General features: G+C 35.2%; 2 protein-coding genes across 2 annotated transcripts; one reads left to right on the top strand and one right to left on the bottom strand.

The window, feature by feature from the left end:
• The first annotated feature begins 649 nt into the window (after positions 1 to 649).
• Positions 650 to 20,089, top strand: csf1a (colony stimulating factor 1a (macrophage)). The gene is made up of 7 exons (XM_051122787.1): positions 650 to 1,058; positions 4,945 to 5,058; positions 5,444 to 5,506; positions 12,703 to 12,873; positions 15,468 to 15,657; positions 17,858 to 18,667; positions 19,014 to 20,089. Exons 1-7 carry the CDS (start codon positions 1,026 to 1,028, stop codon positions 19,244 to 19,246), a joined length of 1,614 nt encoding a protein of 537 aa, XP_050978744.1. The 5' UTR covers positions 650 to 1,025; the 3' UTR covers positions 19,247 to 20,089.
• Positions 20,090 to 20,816: 727 nt separating this feature from the next.
• LOC127173126 (uncharacterized) lies at positions 20,817 to 27,318 on the bottom strand. The gene is made up of 7 exons (XM_051122788.1): positions 26,780 to 27,318; positions 25,871 to 25,901; positions 24,599 to 24,702; positions 24,389 to 24,487; positions 24,279 to 24,316; positions 23,867 to 24,115; positions 20,817 to 22,837 (listed from the first exon to the last, which is right to left on the bottom strand). Exons 2-7 carry the CDS (start codon positions 25,888 to 25,890, stop codon positions 22,733 to 22,735), a joined length of 615 nt encoding a protein of 204 aa, XP_050978745.1. The 5' UTR covers positions 25,891 to 25,901; positions 26,780 to 27,318; the 3' UTR covers positions 20,817 to 22,732.
• Positions 27,319 to 27,415: the final 97 nt, after the last annotated feature.

Raw genomic sequence — 27,415 nt, 5'->3', positions numbered from 1 at the left:
CTGTGTTTCTGCTTTCTCTCAAAATAGACATTTTCAAAATGATATAATAAAGTATCTGTGGGGTATTGTGAGCTGAAACTTCACAGACACATCCTGGGGACTCATGAGACTTATATTACATAAACGGGACATAATAAGTCTCCTTTAAAGTGTGTCATGAGACACATGTGAACTAATGCTGTTAAGTGTCATTGATGTCAAACTTCATATTGACATCATATATGAACAAATGATTGCAGAAGGAAGGATTTCTTCTTCAACAAATCTACTGCAAATCTGTTGCTTGCCTTCAGAAAACCTACTGAATGAGTTGAGACAATAAGACTTTTATACTTAACTTCTGATTTTATGGTTCTTTTCTGGCCATTTGCCTTCATTGTACTGCTAAACATCTGCTATTGCTTCTCAAATGAAATTCATGGACGGTTTGAAGTGACATGAGTAAATGATGAAAAGATTTTCTGGCTGAATCATACCTTCAAATACATCTTTCACAAGAAAACTACTTACAATCAAGATCTGCAAGTTTCTCAGTAGAAACTTAACATTTAAAACATTATGACAACTTGTAGAATGAGCTGATGATTTGACATCCCCACTGGATTTTAAACTCATCCCCAAATGTTACTTTTGAGAGGTCTTATATTGGTTTGGAGGGAGCTTAACCGTCCTTCATCAGTAAAATGGAAGGATGCTGGAATGATCTGAGTGAAGAGAAAGTGAGAGAGGTCTTTTCATAAGCCCAAGAGTGGGAGAAGAGGAGGAGGAGGTCTTTACCACAGCTTACTTTATTGGTCCACTGTAAACCTCAGGCAGAAACGTTCACCCTCTCAAGGTGGCACGCTTCAACTGTTTCACACACAGATCCGTTTTAAGACAACCATCAATATCTGGACGCTTGAAGCCCTCAGAGATCTTTGGAGGGGCAGACGCTATCTTCATTAGGACCAAACGCAAAACAGAAAGACTAATCCAATGAATCTACGTGTGGACTTCATTGCTTTCTATTTGCTCAGGTCAGCCAGATGAACACACACATAACAGCCCACAAAGCCAAGGTAAGTCTACTGATCTCCGTTGACATATGCGTGTTGCTTGAGAAAAGCGTTGAAGTGAATGTTTGGTCTCATTTAAAATTTGAAGTTCTGTCAGTTTTTTGTTTTTTTTTTTCTCTGCAAACCCGCTTTCAGTTTCTGCTTCTGTGCGATTAATAAATGACGTTGGATTGATGTGTATAATGAGGTTTGTTTAATGTCAGACATTAAATTAACGCTGAGGAGCCTTGTGAAACTTGAGAACATTGTTGAACATTCTTGTTGAACCTTTTCCCATAGACTTTTATTTCTTGATTCATGGCCATCACACTATTTCAGTGTAAGAATGCCAAACCAATAAACAACCGGGGGCAAATTTTGTGAGAAATGGAAAGTGTAGAAGTTTGTGGAATTTCATTGCTTCAGCTGGCTTATCATTGCTCCTCTTGGGCAACTGCTGAGTAAAAAAAAAAATCCCTGTTAGTTATTCTGGCTATACGATTGTTGATTGTTAAGTTGCTATGCCCACATTTATTCCTATATTTGATTTCTCACACACAAGTGGTTTTATCCAGCTGTTTAAAGTCAGGTAATGGAAACATTTACTTTATGGGGTCTTTGTTCTTCTTACCTGTTATCACTTCATGATTCATTGGCTTAATACCCCAGGACGTCCCAGATGCATGGCAGGAAACACTATTTCAGTTAGATTTAAAACAGTTGTGCTATTAAAGAGTTATTTGAAAAGTTGTGCTATTGAATTTGTTCCATTGCTTCTAGAAAGAAGAAAAAGAAAGAGAAAGAGAAAGGAAAAGGTCTTGTTTAATAACAAATGTTTTCTAATTACGGACTTTAAATTTGAATGATATGTTTATTAGAATTTTTTTAAAGTTTATTTATTAAAAACTTTTAAGCGGAGAATATATTTATTCACATATTTATTTATTTTTATATGAAATTACATAACACCCTGAATTATATGTTAGTATATTTATTCATTTTCAACACCCTGAAAAAATTGATTGATTTTAACACCTTGATTTATATATATAGTAGTATATTCAATCATTTTCAACACTCTGAAAAATATATTTAGTACATTTATTTGTAAGGGACTTTTAACACACTGAAGAATATATTTCTTCATATATTTATTTAGGAATGATATAACACCCTGAACGATGTTTATTAGTATATTTATTCATTTTCAACAACCTGAAATATTTATTTATTTATATATTTATTTATTTTCAACACCTTGAATTATATATTCAGTAGTATATTTATTTATTTATTGTCAACACTCTGAATTATATATTAATACCTTTATTTGTTTCAAAACAGTGACACCTGAATTATATATTTATTTCTTAGAGACCAGAAGGATAGTATATAAGTCATTATATAATATTAATCTATCACTATAGATATTATCACAACAGGTCACTGTATAAAAATAGTCTGATGTAAAAAAAAAAACTGCAATAGTATTTAGAGATGAAAACCATTAAATGGCAACAGGCTGTCTGAACTGCTTTTTAAATTTCCTCTGTAAATTTTGCATTTCATTGCCTAGTTAAATCTGACCAGCTAAATTTGAGTCAGACTATTTGCAGATTTTTGCCATAAATGTGCCATGTTAAGCACTCTTTTTGTCTCCGATTCTGTCAAGAAATTGTTAACATGCTGTCTGGCTTTTATCAAACTCCAAGAAATTAAGATGTAAAGCTTAACATCTGGCATACACACAACTAAGTCCATTTAACTCTCCTGTAGAGAACCACTTGGGTGATATCTATTGCTTGTTTTACTGATCTGGCCTAGTTTCAGCAAGTTTTCACACCAGAGACTTTGCTGTCATGTTTCGAGAGGTTAGGCAGTACTTAACCCGACTTATTACATTAAATGATAAATCCATGTTGTCTTGCATAATTCAAGTGATCCACAATGCAATGAATATGAATTTTAAACATGAGGTTTCAGGTTAAACCCAGGTTGGAGTGACTTAAGGATTGGGAAGGTACTGAGGTTACATTCCTTTTCCATCAACATCTTCCCCCTTTCAACACCAGGTTGCATCTGGGGGATTGTCACTGTTGTTAATATAAAATGAAGTAGCTTTGGATATGTTCAAAGCTGCATGTAAGTTGGACAATAACAATGAGATCAAGCTGTTTATGTTATATTTTCTTAATTTTGCTAGTAAATTTCACAAATAATTACAAAGAAATGGCAAGTAACACATTGAAATGAAAATGAAGTGTTTCATTTTTTATTTTTTTTTTAACATTCTATAGCAGGTTACATAAAATGTGAATTTGGCCAACAACATTACTTATGACCAGTCACATTGGCAGTTTTATTGATTATGTGAATAATTATGTGTATTATTTACCATTTTACCCTCTCCAACTAATTGCCCATCATTGCTTAAAGAGGTCATGATCTGAAAAAACAAAATTTCTTTGATATTTTGACTTATAAGTGATCATTACACTATAAAAATATCCTGTAAGTTTCAAAACTCAAAACTTTCTTGTTAGTCTAAAAACGACAGGTTCTGGAATGTGCCACTCTATGATGTAATAGTGTGGCTAAATACCGCCTCCACCAAAGACCAACGCCTACTTCTACATCACTGCCTGTTTAGCCCCGCCCACTGTTTCGCGCATATAGTGTAAATAGTGTAAAAATGTCAAAGAGCACTTTTTTTTGCCTTAAGTAACTCAAGAAGTATTAAAGATAACTTAATATCCTTTTAGAGTCTGGTTCGTAACAAACTATTCTTTTGGTAACTTTATTTTAATGGCCCTCGATGGTTCAGTCCCAAAGATATGGAGATAATAATGCGGCTCCGTGAGTAAATTGGTAAATTGTTCACATTTTCAGTGGTCAAAAACCAAATGTGTCACTTTGCATACAGGTGATACTTTTTTCTTTTAAAGAAAAAGAAAGAAAAATAGTTCAAATTAGAAATGTTTCTAATTTTTTTTCTATCACCTCAATTGCATAGAACACACAAGTGCTATAAATACCATATTTACTTAGACACTTAGACAGGTGTGTTCTAAAGGGCATCTGGTGTAAAACATATGCCAAATTGGCTGTGCGGATCACTCCGCTGTGGCGACCCCGACAAAGGGAGCAAGCCAAAGGACAGAGAGAGAGACAGGTGTGTTCTATGCAATTGTGTTAATAGAAAATCACAAGATACATTTTTAGTTCCAACATTTGTTGTATATTCCTATTTAAAAGAAAAATATATCAGCTGTATGACCCACATTTGGACCCACTGTAAAGGTGTACAATTTACCAATTTACTTTAATGGAGCAGCATTAAAATCCCCATATTTCTCGGCTTGAACCATTGAGGGCCTTAAAACTAAAATACCAAAAGGAAAGTTTTTTAAGAACCAGAATCTAAAAGGATATTAAGATATCTTTAATACTTCTTGAGTTACAGGCATGCAAACTTGAGGCAAAAATTAGGTGAACATTGTCATTTTGACACCCCGCTACAAAATAGTGGATTACTCAGAAAATATGTGTCTGTGACATTTAATATTTTGGCATTCGTGACTAAAAGCAGGACAGAAAATATGACTTCTAAATTATGTTTTGTTTTGTTTTTTTGTTTGTTTTTTAATGTAAAAATTGTATAAGGGGACCTCAGAGAACAGTACAATATAATAAAAAAGCTAGTTCATGACTCTTTTAAAATCTGCCAAAATTGCAAAAACTAATAAAATAAATCAATTAAAAGAAGAAAAAAACTTAGTTATAAGTAAATGTCTTGATCTTAAAAAAAAGTAAAAATTGCAGTAATATAAATCAATCAATCAATAAAATCTACTATATCTATGCAGTTGTGATTTTGTAAATAAAACTCCTAATCATTTTGTGATTGTAGGTAAGGCATCTGTGCTTCTTCCTTATCCTGTGCTTTCATTTGGTGTATGCTGGTGTGCCAGGTCCATGTAAGCACTCTGTCACCCAGGACCATCTCTTGAATTTAAGACGTCTGGTAAGATAAACTGCTTTTACTGTTAGTAAATCATCCTGTGGCCTGTACAAAATGTACTTGTATTATAAAATTACACAGAAAAGGATTTATTATGCTTCGTTTATTATAAAATCCCACAGCAAACCACAGCTGTCTGCAATGATCTCTCATAAGTAAGTGATTTGGATAGATGGAGTGCTAGTGAAACTTAATACTTAATTTAGAAGTACTTTGGCATTTAACCTTTCTAAATGAAAGGCAGCACACTAAATATCAGGCCGATAGCCTGAATGCCGTCTAATAGGAAAACGTTCCATGAAACCTAACCTCTTTTAAAGTCCCTTTTAAAGTCCCTATTTGGATATGGCAAACTTTGATTTCTCACACTGAATGCTTTCCTTTGCAGATTAAGAACCAGCTGCAAAATGGTTGTTCAATAACCTACACCTTCACTGAGCGCCAGAACCTGGTACGCACATTTTCACTTTTTCATATATATAATGGCCGATATGGATTACCCAGCTTTCCTATAGGTATTTCAACAGTAATGAGCATTATATGAAAGACCCTGATATGATCGCTGACATTCTGGTATAATAGATCCTCCTACTGTGCCACAAAATCAGACATTGATCTGAAACAGATGTTCCATAAGATCATGTTTTAAGCCAGAGAGGCAGCAAAACCATGTGATGCAAATATATTTAAGCAGTTTAACAGTCATAATATATGCATATATTACTATATGCATATATACAGTAGGGTTACATTTACTTTGACACTGTTTTTCATGACATACAATGCAGCTGCACTAGACCTCCCTGAATTTTTGGAACATGACTGTACAGTTCACACAAGCAGAAGCTCAATTTTTCCACAGGGAAATGATCCTGGAGGTCATTATTATGTGGTCATGTCTCTTAGCAGCTCAACTGCAGTATGGGGGATTGAGATTACTACAGCATCCTCCTGAGCACAATAAATAAACAGCTTTGGTGGCCTGTTTAAAGAGACAGTCCTAGACAGTCTGAACTCATGGATCATGTACAGTAGAGAGTAATGCAGTACAAGTGACACAAGTGTAATTGTGTTCAATTTTTTTACCATTTCAAGTGCGTAGGGAAGGTTGCGACTGTATGTTTGAAATAAATGTGGCTGACAATTTAAAAAGTATTTCATATATAACTGGTTATTTCATCCCATTAGTATTGGACTTTATATTGCCACCTACTGTAGTGAACGCATAACATTTATCCAGCGACTATGCCGCCTCAACATCACCCAATCGCCCTGCTGTGGGAGCTCTGCAACCGGAACTGTTGCATCCAAAGTCATATCTGTGATCTTCAATTAAAGTTTGGATGTGTGTCTCTAGTTCTAAAACCTTTTATGTCAGCCTAACAATTTCCCTGCATTTATCACATGTGAATCCCTCACTCCTGCCAGAGAAAGCTACATGTGACAAGCAGGGCAGGTGACAATAACAGGAGAAGAAGCCAGGACTCACCGTGATTGTTGAATGATTCCGACTTAACACAGTTGTTTGATGAACGCATGAAAAACGGAGTGAGAGAGAGGGAGAGAAAAGAAATGGCTAATGGAATACTAACGTGTTGCACTAGTGGTTTAGATTAAAAGCGAAAAATGTCAAATTAGTTTGATAGATAATATCAGAAATATGGTGAGAATTACACTGACCAAAATTATAAATGCACTTTTGTTTTAAAACACTTTTGTTTTTGCCCCCATTTTTCATGAGCTGAACTCAAAGATCCAAGACTTTTTCTATGTACACAAAAGGCCTGTTTCTCTCAAATATTGTTCACAAATCTGTCTAAATCTGTGTTAGTGAGCACTGCTCCTTTGGCGAGATAATCCATCCACCTCACACGTGTGGCATATCAAGATGCTGATTAGTTGTCCGGTGAGTATGCTGGCCATGCAAGAACTGGGATGTTGTTAGCTTCCAGGAATTGTGTACAGATCCTTGCAACATGGGGCTGTGCATTATCATGCTGCAACATGAGGTGATGGTCGTGGATGAATGGCACAACAATGGGCCTCAGGATCTCATCACTGTATCTCTGTGCATTCAAAATATCATCAATAAAATGCACCTGTGTTCGTTGTCCATAACATACGCCTGCCCATACCATAACCCCACCGCCACCATGGGCCACTCGATCCACAACCTTGACATCATCAAACCGCTCACCCACACGACGCCATACACGCTGTCATCTGCCCTGTACAGTGAAAACCCGGGATTCCTCCATGAAGAGAACACCTCTCCAAAGTGCCAGGCACCATCGAATGTGAGCATTTGCCCACTCAAGTCGGTTACGACGACGAACTGCAGTCAGGTCGAGACCCCGATGAGGACGGCAAGCATGCAGATGAGCTTCCCTGAGACGGTTTCTGACAGTTTGTGCAGAAATTCTTTGGTTATGCAAACCGATTGTTGCAGCAGCTGTCTGGGTGGCTGGTCTCAGATGATCTTGGAGGTGAAGATGCTGGATGTGGAGGTCCTGGGCTGGTGTGGTCACACTTGGTCTACAGTTGTGAGGCCGGTTGGATGTACTGCCAAATTCTCTGAAACACCTTTGGAGATGGCTTATGGTACAGAAATTAACATTTCATTCACGAGCAACAGCTCTGGTCGACATTCTTGCAGTCAGCATGCCAATTACATGCTCCCTCAAAACTTGCAACATCTGTGGCATTGTGCTGTGTGATAAAACTGCACTTTTTAGAGTGGCCTTTTATTGTGGCCAGCCTAAGGCACACCTGTGCAATAATCATGCTGTCTAATCAGCATCTTGATATGCCACACCTGTGAGGTGGATGGATTATCTCGGCAAAGGAGAAGTGCTCACTAACATAGATTTAGACAGATTTGTGAACAATATTTCAGACAAATAGGCATTTTGTGTACATAGAAAAAGTCTTAGATCTTTGAGTTCAGCTCATGAAAAATGGAGGCAAAAACAAAATGTTACATTTATAATTTTGGTCAGTGTATGTTATATTTAGCTGTTTAAACAACAGTAAAAACAACAGTGAAAGTAAGACACACTAAGCTACAATTGTAAACTGCTCAGCAGCACAACTGTCATAAGGTTGAATTTTTTTTAAATTGATCTATACATTTTGATTTATATATAGATTTATATATAGATATAGACATCACCTGAAGGCTGAATAAATAAGCTTTGCATTGATGTATGGTTTGTTAGGACAGGACAATATTTGGCCGGGATACAGCTATTTGGAAATCTGGGCCCGTATTCACAAACATTTTATTTTACCACTAAGAGTTCTCCTAAATAGCAGTAAAAGTTTTTAGTTAAGAGTTTTCTCTTAAAACCTATTCACAAAGCTGCTGAGACAAACTTTTACTAATGAATAGAGAGAAGTTGTAAGCTAAGAGAAGGGGCGGGGTTGACCTCGTTGCTATGGATGATGTCAGCATGCGTACTAAGGCTGCCTTCATGCAATGTCATAATTACATAATTCCGAAATGACAACATGTGACATTTTACTCATAGCTTTCCATGTTGTCGGACTCAGAGGTAGCGCCTAAGTAGCGTCAAAATGAACCTGGTGGCTGAATCTGTCACTGGTCCAAGTCGTAACTCTCAGAACATTCCTAGTTTACAAGTTGTAATTACAAGTTCAGGAACATGTGAGGGCTTTGGCGTTGATAGTGTTGCCACAGAAACACATAATTCAGATAGAGTAGAATGTCACGTGTTTTCAGCTCAGAATTACGAGATGGCGTGAATACAGTGATTGGCTGATAGGGGAGGGGTCTTTATCAGAGATTTGTTCATAGAAATATTATAGAGCGTGATATTATGTTGCCATATTCAAATAAAAGTTTAAAACTAAAAATGTTGCCACATTCAAATAGAGATTTTAAAAAGCAGGCTAAGTGTCACTAGTTAAGTATATGTTCAGTTAACTGTCAGCCTCTTACATGTGTGCTTCTCGCAAATAATTTTGAATTGACATAATAAAATAATCATGGCTGATAGCAAGACATGCAGATGTAAAATAAAACCAAACTGGACTCAAGAACAGTTGTTACTTCTTGCCCAACTGTTTAATGAAAACAAGGATATAATTATAGGAAAATTGTCCCTGACAAATTCTACAACAGTCATAATACCCCCCGTGATTAAGGTGAAGCCTTTTTAAAAGCTCATTATCATCAAAATTTTCTAAAATGTTTATGTTCTGAGGCAGATTGCTGACAACAGCCATTTTAGGATAGTTTGGGATTTGGTCTTAGTGACTTAGTCCTCTTTGCTACTCCTAACGTTTCATAGCTTTAGGAGCTGATTTTAGCACTAAAACGCTTTGTGAAATACTTCTAGAAATGTAGGAGTCCTTAATTTAGGACTGACACACCCATTATTTTTAAGATTTTCCCCAAAATCTGCAAGTTACAAGCTGCTTTTAGCCTTAATTTGTTTTGTGAATGTGGGCCCTGGAATCTGAGGGTGCAAAAAAAAAAAAAAAAAAAAAAATCGCCTTTAAAGTTGTCTAAATGTAGTTCTTAGCAATGCATATTATCAAAAATACGTTTTGATATATTTACGGTAGGAAATTTACAAAATATGTTCATGGAACATGATTTTTACTTAGTATCCTAATGATTTTTGGCATAAAAGAAAAATCAATAATTTTGACCCATAAAGTGTATTGTTGGATATTGCTACAAATATACCCATGCCACTTAAAACTGGTTTTGTGCTCCAGGGTCACATATATGCTTTTATATACACTGCCAGTCAAAGGTTTGAGATCAGTAAGTGTTTTTTTTTTTTTTCACATTTCCACATAAATAAATAAATAAATAAACAAATAAATAAATAAATCAGCTGCACAACTGTTTTCAACATTGATATTAATGAGAAATGAAGGATTATTTGACTCAAGACTGGGGTAATGGCTGCTGAAAATTCAGTTTTGCCATCACAGGAGTAAATTATATTTTAAAATACATTAAAACTAGGGCTGTCCTGATCAGTTTTTTTTTTTTTTTTTGTGCCCAGATAGATGTAAACATGTTAGTACACACTGTAAACAGACTGTGTGCTGTGTGGTTACAATTCTGAATGTGGTGTGAAACTTCTTGTATTTTATATGCAGAATAACTGCAATATAAAAGGAAAAAGTGGAGATAAGAATAGATACCGTGAAACCTATTTGAAAATGCATACATACCACCACCTATATATACAAAAATATTACCCACCCCAAACTTTTTGTGCAGTGAATCTAACAAATAAATGCATTTATGCATGTTTATAGTGGATTTGTTGTGGCTTTTGTTTGCTGTGGCCGATATATTTGTGCTAGAGTTCCATCTGTTTGTCCTCACTCTAATGTGGGTCCTGAAGGTCATCACGTTTTGTTTAATTGCTTCAATAGGGACTACTTGTTTTGACATTTCTTTTAATGTGTAAAGCCTCCTTAGCACAGGCAGAACCTGATTTTACCAAGTATGACATGTTCCTGGATCAACATCTTTGTTGACCCTGGAACAACATGGTGATTAACCAATCAGATTTGAAAAAAACAGTTTATAGTTTTTGTGAAGTTTAGGCTTACAATCAGTGTTTGGTGCTTGTACATCAGTGTCATTCATCTATTATTTCCTCTGATTTTAGGGATTACTCATGGGTAAGGTTAGGTTTAGGTGATGTGGTCAAGATTAAATTTTTGGATTAAAATGTTGTTCCAGGGTCAACAAAATATGTTGAAATCAGGACATGCCTAGTATAGCTTAACTGGAGCTGGATAAGCTGGAAAGGGTCTCAGTGGACTGTCTCAGAATAGTCTCGCTATCATTCTCGCTATCATTCAGGGCTCCAGACATGGCCAAGGGAATTTTGGTGGAGGTGTGAGATGGTTGCACACGTATAATAGCTATTTATAAGATAATGAGTAAAGATGTTTCTGTAAGTAGCAATAAAGATCTATTAGTCTTCCTGTCATTTATCTTTTACATTAGTTACTGTGTGTATTTATTACAGTTTAATACAGGTTTTAGTCAGTCAGTACTTTTACAAAGAAGCTAGCAAATATAACTTAAATCATTTTTTATTGATGGTTTACACAAAACCTTGCACACGCAAATGTATCACTTCTTATCTTATAGTGTGAATATGTCGTGCCTTGTTTACACTGCCAGTTTTTTCACATAATGAAGTTTGAAGTTCATGACATTCTTTAGCACCAGGAATTAAATGTAATCAAATTAAGCTACTTTTTTTCTGACTGTTGACGTCAAAGGGAGTCTGTTTTTAAAGGCTATTAAACTCTCAGAACGGTGCATGTTAAGTGTGAAGAGGAAGCGTTTACTGAAGGAGACCACTGGCGCAACAGAAATAGTGAATGAGTCGAAAAGTATGTGCTTTTGGAAATTTACAAGGCCATCAGTCATGTTAAGAGTTTGAAAGATCACAGCTTGAAAACTGCTCTGGACACAGATGTGTTTTGGGATGCCTGCAAGTCAGCAGGAATTGGTCATATATGGCCAGATGTCTTTTATATTTAAAGAATGCATCTTGAATCACTGACTGTGAGGGGGGTGGTAACCGTTGAAATGACAATTCAAAGATTTCAGGCTCCTTATGCAAGTGAGCAATTCTGCTGTAATTGTGTGCTTGACCAAGTCAATTATCCCTAAGGGGGGCTTACCCTGCTATTCGTGTGAAAATACAAAAAGTTTATAAGGATAAAAAGTTCCACTCCATTCATATACTACTGACGGGTAAGCTTTTGCAGGAAATTAAATTAAACAGCTCAATTAAATTAATCAAAGGAATAGTTTACACACAAATGTGCTGAAATACTCATCCTGAAACCATCTGAGATGTATAAGAGTTTATTTCTTCTTCAGAACAGATTTAAGGGAAAGTTAGCTTTACATCACTTACTAACCAATGGATCCTCTGCAGTGAATGGGTGCTGTCAGAATGAGAGTTCAAATAGCTTATAAAAACATCACAGTAATGCATAACACAACTCCAGTTCATTAATTAACATCTTGTGAAAAATTGTTTGTTTGAAGAAAAGCCATAACAGGGGTTGGACTATTTCACTTGAGGAAGCATTATTATGGATCATGGACCGTTTATTAAAAATGTCTTCATGGTGGATTTGTTTCTTACAAACAAGCAACCTTTCACTTCTCAAGACATTAACTGATAGACTGGATTACTTGTGGGTCTTTGTGATGTTTTTTATCAACTGACTCTCATTCTGACGGCACCCATTCACTGCAGAGGATCCACTGAGCAAGTGCTGTAAGATAAAGACTGCTGAAGACAATGTAAAGACAATTTATCTTAGGGAGTGCAGTGAACATTTCCAAAGTTCTGATGGCTACATGTACCCATCTCTAGAGATTTGAGACACCCCATCAGCATTCAGCTGGAGCGCAAGCTCTACGAAAGAGTGGGTTTGATACGAAGCATGAAGACTGCAAGCAAAGCTTGTATTACAGGAATGAAAACTCACAAAATGGAGTCTAAAGAAACGTGGCGTATGATAACAAATTAAAAATTAAAAATTAAAAATACCCTTGTGTGTTATATTGTGTGATCCAGGTATCAATATATTCATTGTGGTTGCATTATGTTTGTGTTCCAGAGTGCTGTGTGTTATGTTAAAGCAGCATTCCCTCACATACTGGAGCTACTCAACACTCAATTCAGATATGCTAAAGACTCGGACAATTACCGTTACACTAATTCACTGAAGAACTTGATCTACAACATTTATTCCCAGAGATGCATCCCTCCAATCAATGACGAGATTGAGGTAACAAAGTCCACTTTATTTTCTTTGAGAGCTGTGATGCCTTAAATTAATTATAAATAGGATTATGGAAGAAGATTTTGTGCTTTTGTAAGTTTCATATATTATTGTGTTTAAATGTCTACAAATGAAATACAAAGAAACAAATGAACATCAGGAAATGAAAGGGTAATTATTTCATGGAGCTGCTAAGAAATACATCATACAAATGGTAGTAATAAAATGGTAAATATACCAAATAATAACCTGGCATTTTTTTAAGAAACAAGCTAGAGGAAACATCAGGCATTGTGCTGTATATACATAAACTTGAGATATATTTACATTTAGACATTTGGCAGACACTTTTTATTATGTTTTTTTAAGGAAAATATTTTTGCATTTTTTTCCATATAATAGACTATTATATGGTGTGGTATGGTGCCCTGATTTTGAACTTCCAAAGGGCAGTTTAAATGCAGCTTCAAACGATCCCAAATGCAGTTGTAAACGATCCTAGCCAAGGAAGAGGGGCCTTATCTAGCGAAACGATTGGTTATTTTCATTAAAAACAATTTAAATACTTTTTAATCTCAAACGCTCATCTTGCCTTTCTCTCCATAAACTCAGTGTCTTCTGATTCAAGGCAGTTAGGGTATGCCGAAATCGTATTTTTTCCCCATGTCAAGGTTAGCAGGAAGGGACCCAAATGCAGAGCGAGTGAGACAAACAAGTATTTATTGAAAACAAGTTTAGGGGTGCACAGGGGAAAACGATCTTGAGACAGCTCCAACCAGCAGGAAGACAATTATGCCTCCGGAGATACAGTCTCAAGAACAGTCCCAGTTGGTGGCAAAACCAGGCAGAAGACAGAGTAGCTAACAGCAGAGCGTGCAATCAGAGGGACAAGACTCAAAGCAGGCCAGTATCACAGATTAGGTTCTCAGCACCAGGCTTGGTTGGCAGGCTGCCCTGAAGAACCAACAGGCAGGAAGTCTCAGACTGGTGGAGCAGGACTGGAGGGAACACACAGCACAAACATACAAGACCAAACAAGACACCATTCAAGACCACACAACATCACAACATCACAACTCAGCACAAAGCAAACAACTAAGTTTAGACTAATTATGTAAAGTGTAAAACCCAAGAAAAACAAGACTAGACCCAAAACTGATAAACAGCTAAAGAAAATATTACAAGTATAAGTAAGATAATCTAAGCTCAAGACCAAAAAAACAACAACAAAAGAAAACTGCAGCAAGGATACTCAAATCACAGCAAATAACAGAACAAGACTGGAATCTAGAGCCGCAAAGCTGTCCTGGAGACAGAGGAAAAACAGCACCATATATAGGGAGGAAAGTACACAAGGAACAGGTGGGCACAATTAAAGAAACGAGGACAAGACAAGGGCTACACAAGAGGGTGTGGCCAAGGGAAACAAGAAGGCGGGGTCACAGGAACACATGGTAGACACAAACAAAGACAAAGCAATGTGTTAAGACACAAGACAAACAAAGAAACATTAAACAAGGACAACACAGATAAAGCTGCCAGGGCAGAGTCCTGACACCCTCAACTTCAAAAATCATTTCAAAATCATCCTACATCACTGCCCAACTACCGACCCAGTCTTTGCAAAGTGAACATGCAAAGAAGATCAAACACCCTTAACAAAAAAGGTAAAACAGCGATATAAACATGAGATGGGAGTTTTTCGACATACCCTAACTGTCATGAACCGGAACAAAAACAGTCCAAGCAGAGTAAGACAAGATGAGTGTTTGGCATAAAAAAAGTATATAAACTGTATTCTTTTTATTAAAATAACCGATCGTCACGCTAAATAAGACACTTCTTTCTCGGCTGGGATCGTTTACAACCACATTTAGGATAATTTGAAGCTGTATTTAAACTGCACTTTGGAAGTTCAAAATCGGGGCACCATACCAGTTCATTATATGAAGAAAAATGCTGAAATATTTTCCTCAAAAAGCATAATTTCTTTATGACTGAAGAAAGAAAGAAATAAACATTGTGAATGACAAGGGGGAGAATAAATTATTTGTAAATTGTTGTTCTGGAAGTGAACTTCTTTAAAATGTTTTACTGTAAGTTGAATTCTGGCCATTTTTTAGAAAAAGGACTTCAGAGTTGTGGTTTCTCTGTTAAGTTAACCTCTGCTATGTTTATAATGTAATCTGTATCAGCCACATAACTATTTTCTATTACAGCATGTCTTCAAAAAATGTCAAGATGAAACCTTTCCAGCTGCAGTCCCAGTTAAATCAGAGATAAATGCCATGGTGCATCATATGCCTTTGTCTACTCTATTTTAGAATCAAAATCAGACAGTTTGTTGTCTTTGGCAGGATGTACACGTGGAAAACCAGTGTATATGATTTAGCTACTTTTATATATCCTGGAACGTTTCCCAAAAAAATATAACATTTATTTAACCTTAAAAGGCAATGGTTATGTCAGTGAATGGTCTGCTTGAATTAAAATGTTTGCATTAAAATAACTTTCAATGACCCATGTAGCCTACCACCTGCTTTCCCAGTTGTCAGGGTTCAGCCTAATAATGCTGTAAAAACATGTTTTGCACCCTACAGGATAGCCCAGTGAAGTTCGTAAGAACCCACGTGACTTTGCCCAGGGCAGCTTTGGAGAAAGCCGGGGAAGTGATTCGCATGTATATGGGTCTGATGACTCAGAGCAACAAGCCTGTGGACTGGAACTGTGAGGAGGAGTACACAGAAGATTACCCAGAATCCACCACTGAACCTCTCAGCCAAACTGCAGGTAGCAGAACTGCTAAGTCATTTCATCTAAAAGTACACACTATCACCCTCCCAAGATTGTGAGAGCTTTTGTGCAGCAGTTTAACAAAGAGTTAAAGAACAAGTTTGCTCATTTTTAACTAGCTTTGTATACTTTTCGTTCCCTTCAAATAGCGCAAATTGAAATTATGACGAAAATGTCAATAGGTGCATTTTCATTACAGATTCGCACAAAACTTTTGCAATATTTTATAAATGTCGAACTATTCCCAAAAAAAACTATTGCGAAATAACTGATGTTATGCATCTAAAGCGTAATTTTTTCCTCTAGCGAAAAGTCATGACAACCGATGTTGGTAGGTTTATGTATATCGCAGCCACCGCACTAGCCATGTTTTTAATCAAAGGAGATGTAGACGTGTATCTTTAGCAAGGCAGAACTTTCCATTGCAGTTTTGCGAAATTTCCTTTTTCGAAATGCCTGAAAAGTCACCTTATATGAGCGTAAAAACCTTTTTTGCATATATGGGAGTTGTGGCAAAATTGCCGTTTTTCTATTGGGCATAATTCGCAATTTATTACATTCGCAAAAATGCTAATATATTTGGGAAATTTTTTTTTACACAGCATAAGGTGATTGCTCAGTCTTTTTGAAAAAGGAATATTTCAGAAAACAGCAATGTAAACAGGAATATTTTTTTCATATTTACAGGTCACCTGGCATATGTAAAAGTCACATGATCATTCTTTAATTTACTGTAACCTCCAAGTAACCTTGCCGTTATTGGTTGAATAACCCCTTATTTACACTGTACACGTCTGTGGCGCATTACTGCTCTGACATGGCCACTGGAGCTGAACACAGCCACTCTAATTAATGCTTGTGTTTATACCATTTGCAGCACGGCACATTTCAGAAGCAGCTCTCTGCGCAGCTCTTCACACAGCTCTGCTAAAGATACACACCTACATCTCCTGCGATTAAAAAGAAAGCCTAGTACAGTGTCTGCGATATGTAAACCTACCAACTTCCATCACCATGACTTATTGCAAAAGGAAAATATTCTGCTTTAGTCGCATAACATCAGTTAATGAAAACGCAGTAATTTTGCCATAGCTTTTTTTTTTAAATCAACATTTATAAAATATAGCGAAAGTATTGCAAAAAACTGTAAGAGAAATCAGGCTAATGATGGTAGTATATGTAAATGAACAATTGCTATGTTTTCATTACCCTTCAAACTGCATAAATTGAAATTGCGAATTTATAATATGGTAACGTGAATTTCGCAAAAACTCTGAATATATCGCGAAAAAAAATTGATGTGTTGGAACTTCCAAAATGTTTAAATGCAGCTTCAAATGGCTCTAAACGATCCCAGCCGAGGAAGAAGGGTCTTATCTAGTAAAACGATCTGTCATTTTCTAAATAAATTGACAATTTATATACTTTTTAACCTCAAACACTCTTTTTCTGCTTGAACGTGTATTCTGGTTCAATACAGTCAAAAAACTTCCATCTCATTTTCTCCTCCAACTTCAAAATCATCCCGGAATACACAGAGTTCACGCAGAGCTAGACAAGACGAACATTTGAGGTTTAAAGTATATAAATTGTAATTTTTTTTAGAAAATGACTGATTGTTTTGCTAGATAAGACCCTTCTATATGGAGAGAAGTCCTGAAATGTTTTCCTGAAAAAATAAAATTTTTTGAACATCATGAACATCTTGGATGACAAGGGGGTGAGTAAATTATCTGTAAATTTGTTGTTCTGCAAGTGAACGTCTCCTTTAATGGAAACGGCATAATTTTGCAGTACTTTTTATTGACATTTATAAAATATTGCAAAAGTTTTGAGCAAGTCTGTAATGGAAACAAACTACCGTTTACTCTTTCTTACCTGCATTCAGATCTACCCATTTATATATCAACAAAAGACTGCAAATATGCGTAATTTGGCATCATCTGGCGGTCTTTTGACAGCTCCAGGGCTTTTGATAAAACTATAAATCATACATCTGCTTTTTGTATCACAGACGGGTGCATTTGTTTTTGTCTTGCCAAATTTTCTCTGTTTACTCTTGACCCACTTATAAAGACACTTTTTGCCACTTACTTGTGTCACAAATACCCATCAGTAATACACAGATGGACACACATACACAGACAAGTGGTGTAATACAAATACAATTCATTAAATTGCATTACATTTCCTCTAGGTGCCTCCGAATGCCCCTGCATTTGTCCAACCATGAGCATTGGATCATCTAAGACCTCTGCATCCACAAGCCATTGGAATATTTACCTGAAATCTACTCCATCCCCAAAAAGATCTTCCTTTTCACCTGTGGTAACCTTACAGGGTGGTAATGAGAGAACTAAACAAATCAAATCCGCTGTCCCATTAACCAAAAACCAAGCACTAGCTCTAGGGTCGCCTGCCACATGGAGGTCAACGCAAGGAGATTTATCCAACTTCCTCTTTGGTAGCACTCCAGCTGTTGATGAGGAAACTTCAAATTCAGAGATGGACCATATGCTATCACTGGATCATTTCCCTTCATTTACAAATCTTCAGGATGTATTTCCAAGCAGAACTGGCTTTGGCCCCTATCAGAAAGGCACAAGCGAAAGCACACAGGGCGGTGTGGAGAAGAGCACGCCGCTTTTACTTGCCAAGAGGTCTTTAGATTCCAAAAGCCAAGAAGCACCATCCAGTTCCGACGTGAAATTACCACAGAACTGGGTTACCTCAACGTCTGAGCCAACTAATAAAGATATAAAGAGCTCAGAGATAAAAGACAAGCCTTTCCAAAAACTTCAACTGAGTAAACACTTTGTACCAGTCACAACTGCAGTTCTGCCTTCTTTGAAAGCAGCTGCTCATTTGTCAGAAGGTCTGAATGCCCTTGTTGAACTGCCAGGTCATTTAAACAGCCCTCCTGAAAATTTGCAAACACACACCCAAAATCCGACAAGGGTGCCAAGGAATTTCATGAGAACCATCCATGAGGCGAAGCTCAGCAAAGGTGAGGAAATCAGATAGTAGCAGTGTTATTGAAGTATTATGTATGCACTATTTTAGTTTTTATTAATATCTTGAGTTAGGCTTTGTTGTGATATTTTTCATTTGAATTTTAGTAATTTAGTTGTGTGCTTTTGCTATTTAGCATCACTATTCAGGCTTAATTTATTTTTAGTTTTCATTTGAAGTTTTCATCTAATATATTTTATTTTATTTAAGCTGTATTTCAATTAACTCTGAACAGCAGAAGTCAAACATGTTTCTCAAGTAGAAGAATGCATTCAAGGTCACTTCAGTCATGTGTTATTAATTCTGTGATGATTCACCAAAGATGCCTTTGGTTTTCACAGACAGCAGATACCAGGAGGACAGGCAGGAGACAAAGGGCCAGACACATCAATACAAAGAAACAGAGATGAACTCTTCCACAGAACAATCCAGCAGTACAATCATCACTTTTGGTACCGTGCTCTTAATTACATTAGGGTGTGGTGGACTTCTGCTCGTAACTGTCCTGTTTTACAGACAGCAAAGAGTAAGTGACTCACAATTCATTCTTGCTCTACTGAAAAGACCCACTTAGAATGACATGACTTGGTCACAGTGCTGGTTTGGAGTTGCTCTAGCCTAGGAAACATACTGAGACCAGTAGTCAAAACATATGCTGGTGACTAGCTCTGGTGATCTTTTCAACAGGGTGTCCCAAGTGATCTCGTTCAAACAGAAAACAGACGTTCTTTGAAGTTCCAATATGAAAGAAAGACGCATCATGAAGAACAGAAACCCAGTTGATGGAGTCATTATTTATTCAAAACAAACCATAAATTGGGAGACAAAATATCAGCAGGTTGCTTTTTCTTATTCTGTACATACATTTTAAAAAAGACATCTTTTATTGCTCAAAGGGCGTCTACAACTAGAATATAGTACTAGAACAGTAAATTACTGATCTGGCAGATGGTCCATTGGAATGAAATATGAAAATAGTTTAAGCATTCTTGCACCAGCTAAACTTGACATGTTCATCTTCGCTTTGCACATTTTGACTTGGCAAACTGACCATGAAATGTTGAATGAAAAATATCAATAATTCTTAGAAAGTTAGTTTTTCATTCATGTCAGTTTTCATGTCAGATTGTATAACGTCTGGATATTCAAACACACAAATATATATGGAGTGTATATAAATAAATATATACTGTATATACAGGGCAAGTGGAATAAAGCCACATTCTAAAGCCTAAAGTATACTTCAGTTGAACGCATAGCCTTTTAAAGTATCCACCTTTTTTTCTCATAAGAGTGGACATTTGTACATTTTATAGGTCAGGCTTCTGGTCTCATCCGCGTCCAGCTACTTTTAGCTGTACAAAACAGCTTGTTTTGCTGCTTGATATTGCAAATTGGTGTGTCTTACCATGTTATTTTAATGTATTATCCTAATAATGAACACACTGGTTTGTAGTGCAAACAATTTTACTGTTAACTGCACATTGTTATTCTTCTCGTTATTTTCCAGTAGCGGATAATGAAACGGAAATCTCACCCATAGGCTTACTTCCACGTTGAAGAAAAAGGTGGATACTCTGTGTCGACACATGCGCTCTAGAAAGCTTCATTCATGTCCAGTGCCCGCTCTATTTTTATCCCTATAAGTTATGACTGATAACAATTTTTTTTTGACTGTTTTAAACAACTTAAAGCTGGACCATCTCATACCCTCTCGCTCACAAGCGCTTGTCAATGCAGCCATCTGTTGTTGTTGTTCAGTCTCTTCAGTTTCATTTACTACTGTGAAACAGTGGCCTGAAACAGTGTTGCCACCTTGTGGAACAACTGATTACTGCAAAACAAATTCAATGCGTATGTGCGGACCCCTGCGTAAACGTAAAAAGTGAAGTATACTTTGGGCTTAAGTGCCGTCGTTATGTCAAAAGCAAATAAATTAATCAAATGATTTACTGATAAAAGGAATCTAACAACAATATATTTTGTTCAGTATTGAAACAGATTAAAGCGTGTGCTTTGTAGAACACTTATGAACAGACAACATTAACAGTGTGTTTGTCATTAAAACCACCCATTTACAATAAATCTCATGTTAGTTGGTTCTTGACTCAGATGTGCATTATTTTATTGCTTTGAAGTCACATGCTGCTTCTCTCCTCTAACATATGACTTTAATAATAAAATATTAAGGGCAGATGTATGTGCAAAGAATGAAAAATGAAAATGCTGTTGTTATGTACACACCCTCGTGTTTCCATATGGAGTAACTATGTGAAAAACGGCAACTGGGACACGTTTCCTGTTGCGTGTCACAGAAGAATCCAAGTCAAAGTTTGGGTGAATTGTCCAATAAAAACACTTGCATTAATGTATTTATATAATGCATCATGCTGGGATGCAAGGAAGCTGTAAAGGATGCTTGTTATTTGAAGATTTTACGAGACCAATAGCATTTTTGTCAAGGAGACATAAGTTTGACATTAGTTCCTTTTTATTCACTATCCAAATGAGTAAGATGTGTTTAAACTGAAATTAACCATAAAAGGTCTCAAACGGTGTGGTAATAAGGCCAGGGAAGTTTACTCATTCCAGTTTTTTTATTATTTATTCGATCATGAAGCCGTTGCGATACCATTTACATTCTGAAGCCTTCAACATCAAACATTTAAGCTATTAAGACATTTTTAAGACAGCTTACAACATTTGATATTTACCACTGCTCTTTTTTTCCCCTTTCTATCATCGGTTGTTTATACTGCAAGTTTTACAGCTTAATTTGATGACACTGGCTTATAAGCAATGCATTGATAAATGCTTGTGTTTAAATATCAGAACATGCAATTAGCATTTGTATGGTTTATATTGAGAGAATCGATTTTTTGGTGGAGATTTCTGAAAACAGTGCTGTTGTTTAACCCAAACCACCAATTTTCACAGGCCAAACCTCTGTGGATGTGCCAAAAATGATTGGAATCTTGTGTCACTGGCTTACATTGTGCAATAGTCAATCTCTTTTTTACTGCCTGTGGAAAAGCACTTTTTGTAATTAAATGTTTGATTATGTGACAATGACTCTTTTTTATAAAGAAAAAGGTTTGGTTTTATTGAAAGTTAATTAAGAACACTCTATATCTTGGACTAACGACATGATGCTCGCAGCTGAGTATTTAATGAAACAGACAGCTCAAAGGCCATTATTAGTCGGATGTTAAGGAAGATGGAACACTCGTCAACTTTAGCATCTGTTATGAAATGAACTGTATTTCAACCTTAAACAGAACCACATGCAGGCGGCATATTTGTTGCAAAGCCTCCATGACACAGAAACATAGCAGAAGACATACACTTTAAATTCTCTGTTATTCCATTCTGGAAGCAGTCACACAAACGTTTAAATCTCTGTGCGGTACCTGAAAGGAGCGCTGCCATACTCAACTATTTTTGTAATGAATTTAATTCAAACGCTAACTCAAAATAGAAGCGTTTCTAGGAACTTTGATGTCTCGTCTAGTTATTTAAACATCTGAGCCTTGTCAGAATTAAGATGGTGACTGTTACAGTCCTCTTTGGTTATTTTAAGAGCCTGTGTTTTTATGTGTGGTTAGGGTTGCCCTTAAAATTAGAATGATGATATAACATTGAATTTGTTACAGTGTGTTCTCAGCACTGGCTCATGTTGAAATGTCCAACAAATAACATCACAGTTTAACACCTTTTCATAGTGTTTACTACATCGTCATATAGTAACACATGCAGAGCTGTTGACACCACCAAGTGGTGGGACACTGACAGTGCAAGTTGATGGGACGTGAATATCAAGTATTAAAGCTGTAAATGTCAAATATTAAATATGGTGGTACTGGGACACATCAAAGTTATATTTAAAACTGGTTCTTTTATAACAATGTTCCTGAGAGACAGCACATTACATCATGTGAGATTTTAATGGTTTCCCTCAGGCCCTAAATGAAAACTTGTGCTTGGTGGTGGAACAGCAAGTGTCGATGCTGAAAAGGGGGGCATGTTTGTTACCACAGTACAGCATTTGATGACTGCACATTTAGAGAAGTTTTTTTATTACTGTTAGACTTTCACAGACGCATATCTGGTTCCTTCCTGTCAGGATGTGGTGTTTTATGATCTGAAAAATGCACAAAAAGTGCACCTGAAATGCACAGGATAAAAAAAAAAAAAAGTTTATGGGAACCGTGTTTAAAATGGTATGTTTTTGTTCAGAAAATATGAATATTTGTAACTGTATACATGCGCATTTCTTAAAAAATGTTCAAATGAAAATTTACCTAAAAAGAGAAAATTCTGTTATCATTTACTGACCCTCATGTTGTTCCAAACTTATGCTTTTTTTCTTATGCTCATCAAAGTTGCATTTATTTGATTAAAAGTATAGAAAATGCAGATATGCTAAATTATCATCAGTGTTTGAAACAGTTTCTTCTGCTGCTTAATTTTTTTTTTTTGGAACCTGTGATACTTTTTTTCAGGATTCCTTAAAACAGATTTTTTTTCTAACAATATTTATTTATTATCACTTTTTTTTAATCAGTTTAACACAATAAAAGGTTGGGGTTTTTTTTTCAAAGAAAGAAAGAAAGAAAACATTTACTGGCCCCATACTTTGGAAGGTAATGTATATTGTTAGAAAATATTTCCATTTTAAATAAATGCCATTCTGTTAAACATTTATCAAAGAATCCTGAAAAAAAGTATCACAGGTCTAATTATTCAACAGTGATAATAAATCAGCATATTAGAATGATTTCTGAAAAACACTGAAGATTCAGCTTGCATCACAGGAATAAATTCTGTTTTGAAGTATATTAAAACAGAAAACCACTATTTTAAATAGCAATAATATTTTACAATATTACAGTTTTTTCTGTATTTTTAATAAAATAAATGCAGCCTTGATGAGAAGAAAAGTCTTCTTAAAAAAAAAAAACATTAAAATGTAGTTTTGTCTATACAATAAAATGTCCATCAAATTTTATTTCTGACCCCACTAACTTTTTAATTACATGGGCGAAAAACAAAAATGCTTTTTGTTCCACAGAAGACGGAAAGTCATACAGGTTTGGAAAAAACGTAAGGTTAAGTAAATGTTGACAGAATTTTAATTTCTATTTACACAAGCTACTAATCACATCTTTTATGTATCTGCCTTAACAAAGACAACCTTGGAGTAATTCAAAGTAGATTCGTCGCTGCTAATACTTGTGGTACCGTCATCACAGCTCGCTTGGCCTTTTCTTCTCGTCTTTTTCTGTCTGGACTCATTAACATTCACATAGTCTATATCTGTTTTTTTGTTGTTAAAGTCCACTAGTCCAAGGGAAGCTGTTTCTGAAACATTTATGTAGTCAGAATTTTTACGACGTTCTTCAAGGCTTACGTATCGTTGAGAGCCAGTAGAAAGTTCCGGCAGCTGATATCCAAAAACAAACAAAAATACAACCCCATATGAAACAAATAAAGGCCAAAAAAAAAAAAAAAAAATGTTTTTGAAATTGTGCATAACACATCTGGAATACGTAATGGATGGTGTGAGGTGCGTGAGGAAGAAGCTTAATCATTTTCAAATGACTTACCGAGCCATCAGAGCTAGTAGAGGATGAATTATCCGCACCTAATTGTTGACAAGGTAAAGGTTTAGTATGAAAGCCTCAACAGTAAGACTTATTGTAAAATGTGTTTTTACCATCATTTGAAGTAGGAGAAAAGCTTAAAGCATTATTCTGACACAAAGCAGTTGATTCTCCTGTGTCGCTGGTTTTGTGGGTGTTTTCTCTTTTAATATCTGAGGTAAATAAAAAAAGACTTAATCACAATACTAATAAGCACTCATCATCATTTACTATGAAAATAAGGCTTAAATAAGCAAATAAACATAGTACTGTAATACACTCACCACTTTGCATCGAGAGGAACATTTTAAACAGAAGTATGAGGAGAAAAAGAACTACAGCAGCGAGGAAGCAGATGATGCCGTACATCAACGGAAGAAGATCTTTGCTAAAACAATGCAGAAATAAATGTTCACTCTTAAAAATAAAGGTGCTTTATACGGTGCTTCACATCAATGCCATAGAAAAACCATTCAGTTCTTTAAACGGCCATCTCTTTCTTACCTTTTTATAATCTGAAGAACCTTCTTTTGCCATAAAGAACCTTTTGTGAAACAGAAAGGTTCTTCAGATGTTAAAGGTTCTTCATGGAACCATTTAAACAAAAAAGGTTCTGTAAGACTTTACAATACAGGTGCACAAATCATGAGTTAATATATAACTAATGAAGAACTAAACCATTTATTAATAATTACTGAATCAGCAAAAAAAATAACATTCTTTATGATTCATAGATTAAGTACTCAATAAAATGTTATTAGTTAAATGTGTCATAATGTATTAATTACCTTAATAACTTATTTTATTAACTAATAGTGTAAATTCATGTGTTAATTGCCACAGTGGGTTAAAGCCATGCATTTCATCTTCCAGTTGTCTGCTTTAATTAATCATTAGTTAATGATTTGCAAAGATATCATTATGTTATATCATAACTATATCATTTTTGTTGAGGCACAGAACTATTAACTATTAACTATTGTTAAGTAATATGTCATTGTGGTTATGGATTTAGAATTAGTTAGTTAGTGTGCCTCAACAAGCAAAGTCATAATATAATGATATCTTTGCAAATCATTTGGTAATGATTAATAAAAGCAGACAAGCAGAATTTATTGATTAATTAATCTATGAATCATATCGAATGTTCATTAGTTGCTGATGTAGTAGTCATTAATAAATGGTTTAGTTCTTCATGAATTATACATTAGCTCGTGATTATCTGTGCATTAATTAAGCATGAATTTGTGCACACGTATTGTAAAGTGTTACCAAAGGTTCTTCAATGGCATCGTAAAGCACCTTTATTTTTTAAAAATCTGGAATCATCACCAGATTAAATTACGTAGTGAGGGGAAGAACAGTTTCAACCCATTACAACCAACTTGATCACTTCTATGGAAGAAAATGCGAATACTATACAATTCAAAGGCTGTAAGTGAAAAGATTTGAAATGTGTACATTACAATTACATTACATTACAATTCAAATGGTATTTCAGTAAAAAAAATAAAAATAAAAAAAATAAAATACTTTGAGAATTATTATAGAATTACCAAGTTACGCCTGAGTCCATTTTGCCGTTATCTGCAGAAATCAAGACATTTAATTTGCATTAAAACAAACTGATACAATGTTTTTCTGTATTCCATTTTTATATTCCATACATTCTGTTACAAATTGCATGTCACAGATTCATTTCAAGTTTCAATTATATCTTGAATATGTTTGTTCACAATAAATCATTCACTGTCACATCAGAAATTGCATTTTTGTTCACTCTTTTTACATGTCTGTGCTACATAAATAATTAAATAAATTTTATTATATTTTAACTTTCAAATCTTATAAAAAAAAAAGGTTAACTGTTTACATATCCGCTGTATTATAGTGATACATGCAGTATATCATTAACAGTTTTTAATCATTTAAAATTTATTTGTATTTTTCACTGCACATTTCCTTTAAGAATATTATAAAACAACATTTTATTATATGCGATTGTGATGTTCTGACCCAGTGGTTGGGTTAAATGTTTAACCCAAACGTCTGGGTAGCTTTATTAAACTCAGCTATTGTTTAATCATTACTTCAAATTCACCCAAAATAGGTAAATTAAAAATCAGACACATTTTGTAAAAATCTTGTATATATCAAAAAGTGAACATTTAAGCAATTTAAAACGTTTCTTATTTAATTATTATTTATTTACCTTATTAATAAATGTTAATTCATTGAACATATTAATAAATGGTAATTTCCAACCTATTTTGGGTTCATTTTAACCAAGAAATATAGACGTTTTTAAGCAATGGTTGAATTAAATAAAACTACCCAGAAGGTTGGGTTAAACATTTAACACAACCGCTCGGTTTGTTCATATTTCGCCCAGCGCTGGGTTGTATCATAATGTATTTGAAAATATATCAGATACAATAAAATAAAATCTATGCCACGTGTCTTACCTGCCAGCACACTGAAGAGAAATATACAAAGAGTAATAATAAACAGTGGGTTTATAGTCCACTTGATGCCTTCAAAAACTCACACAAATTATTTAGATCTTCAATCTTCAAAAATTCCTTTTTATAATGATCTTAATATTTATTTATCAAAAGGCTGATCAAGTCCCCCCTTAAAAGCACAACTACGGAAATGCTCAGTGATTATCTACAGTCAGTGGAAACTTGTGGTTGAACGTCACCAGTTTTAAATAAGGTAAAACACTGAAGATAAGGCACTGAAGTATCCTGCTTTAGAAAGTAACGTTCTGAATGTTCAATTTCTACCTAAACACTATTTTTTAAATCAGTTTTATTGATTATTACCATAGTAAAGAAAACTGGAATCTGTAATTTCTAATCATACAGTATATTTTGATGATAATTAATTTTGGCTGTAAGTGGAAGAGTTTATCATGCTAAAATATATATTTTAATCATTTCCAGATTTTACTTCATGTGCCAGCATGATCATAGTTTCTTTGTAATTTAAAAGGTCAATAAGCCTGAGATTTAATTTTTTAAAAACAATGTTAGGTTTGCTATTACCATGTGTGAACAACAGGAAGTGCACAACCATGAAAAAACAAAGACTGGCTG

Source organism: Labeo rohita, chromosome 11 (genome assembly GCF_022985175.1).
Source record: "Labeo rohita strain BAU-BD-2019 chromosome 11, IGBB_LRoh.1.0, whole genome shotgun sequence".
Classification (NCBI taxonomy): domain Eukaryota; kingdom Metazoa; phylum Chordata; class Actinopteri; order Cypriniformes; family Cyprinidae; genus Labeo; species Labeo rohita.
Note: the sequence above shows the minus strand (reverse complement) of the source record. Positions and strands in the feature narration are given on the sequence as shown.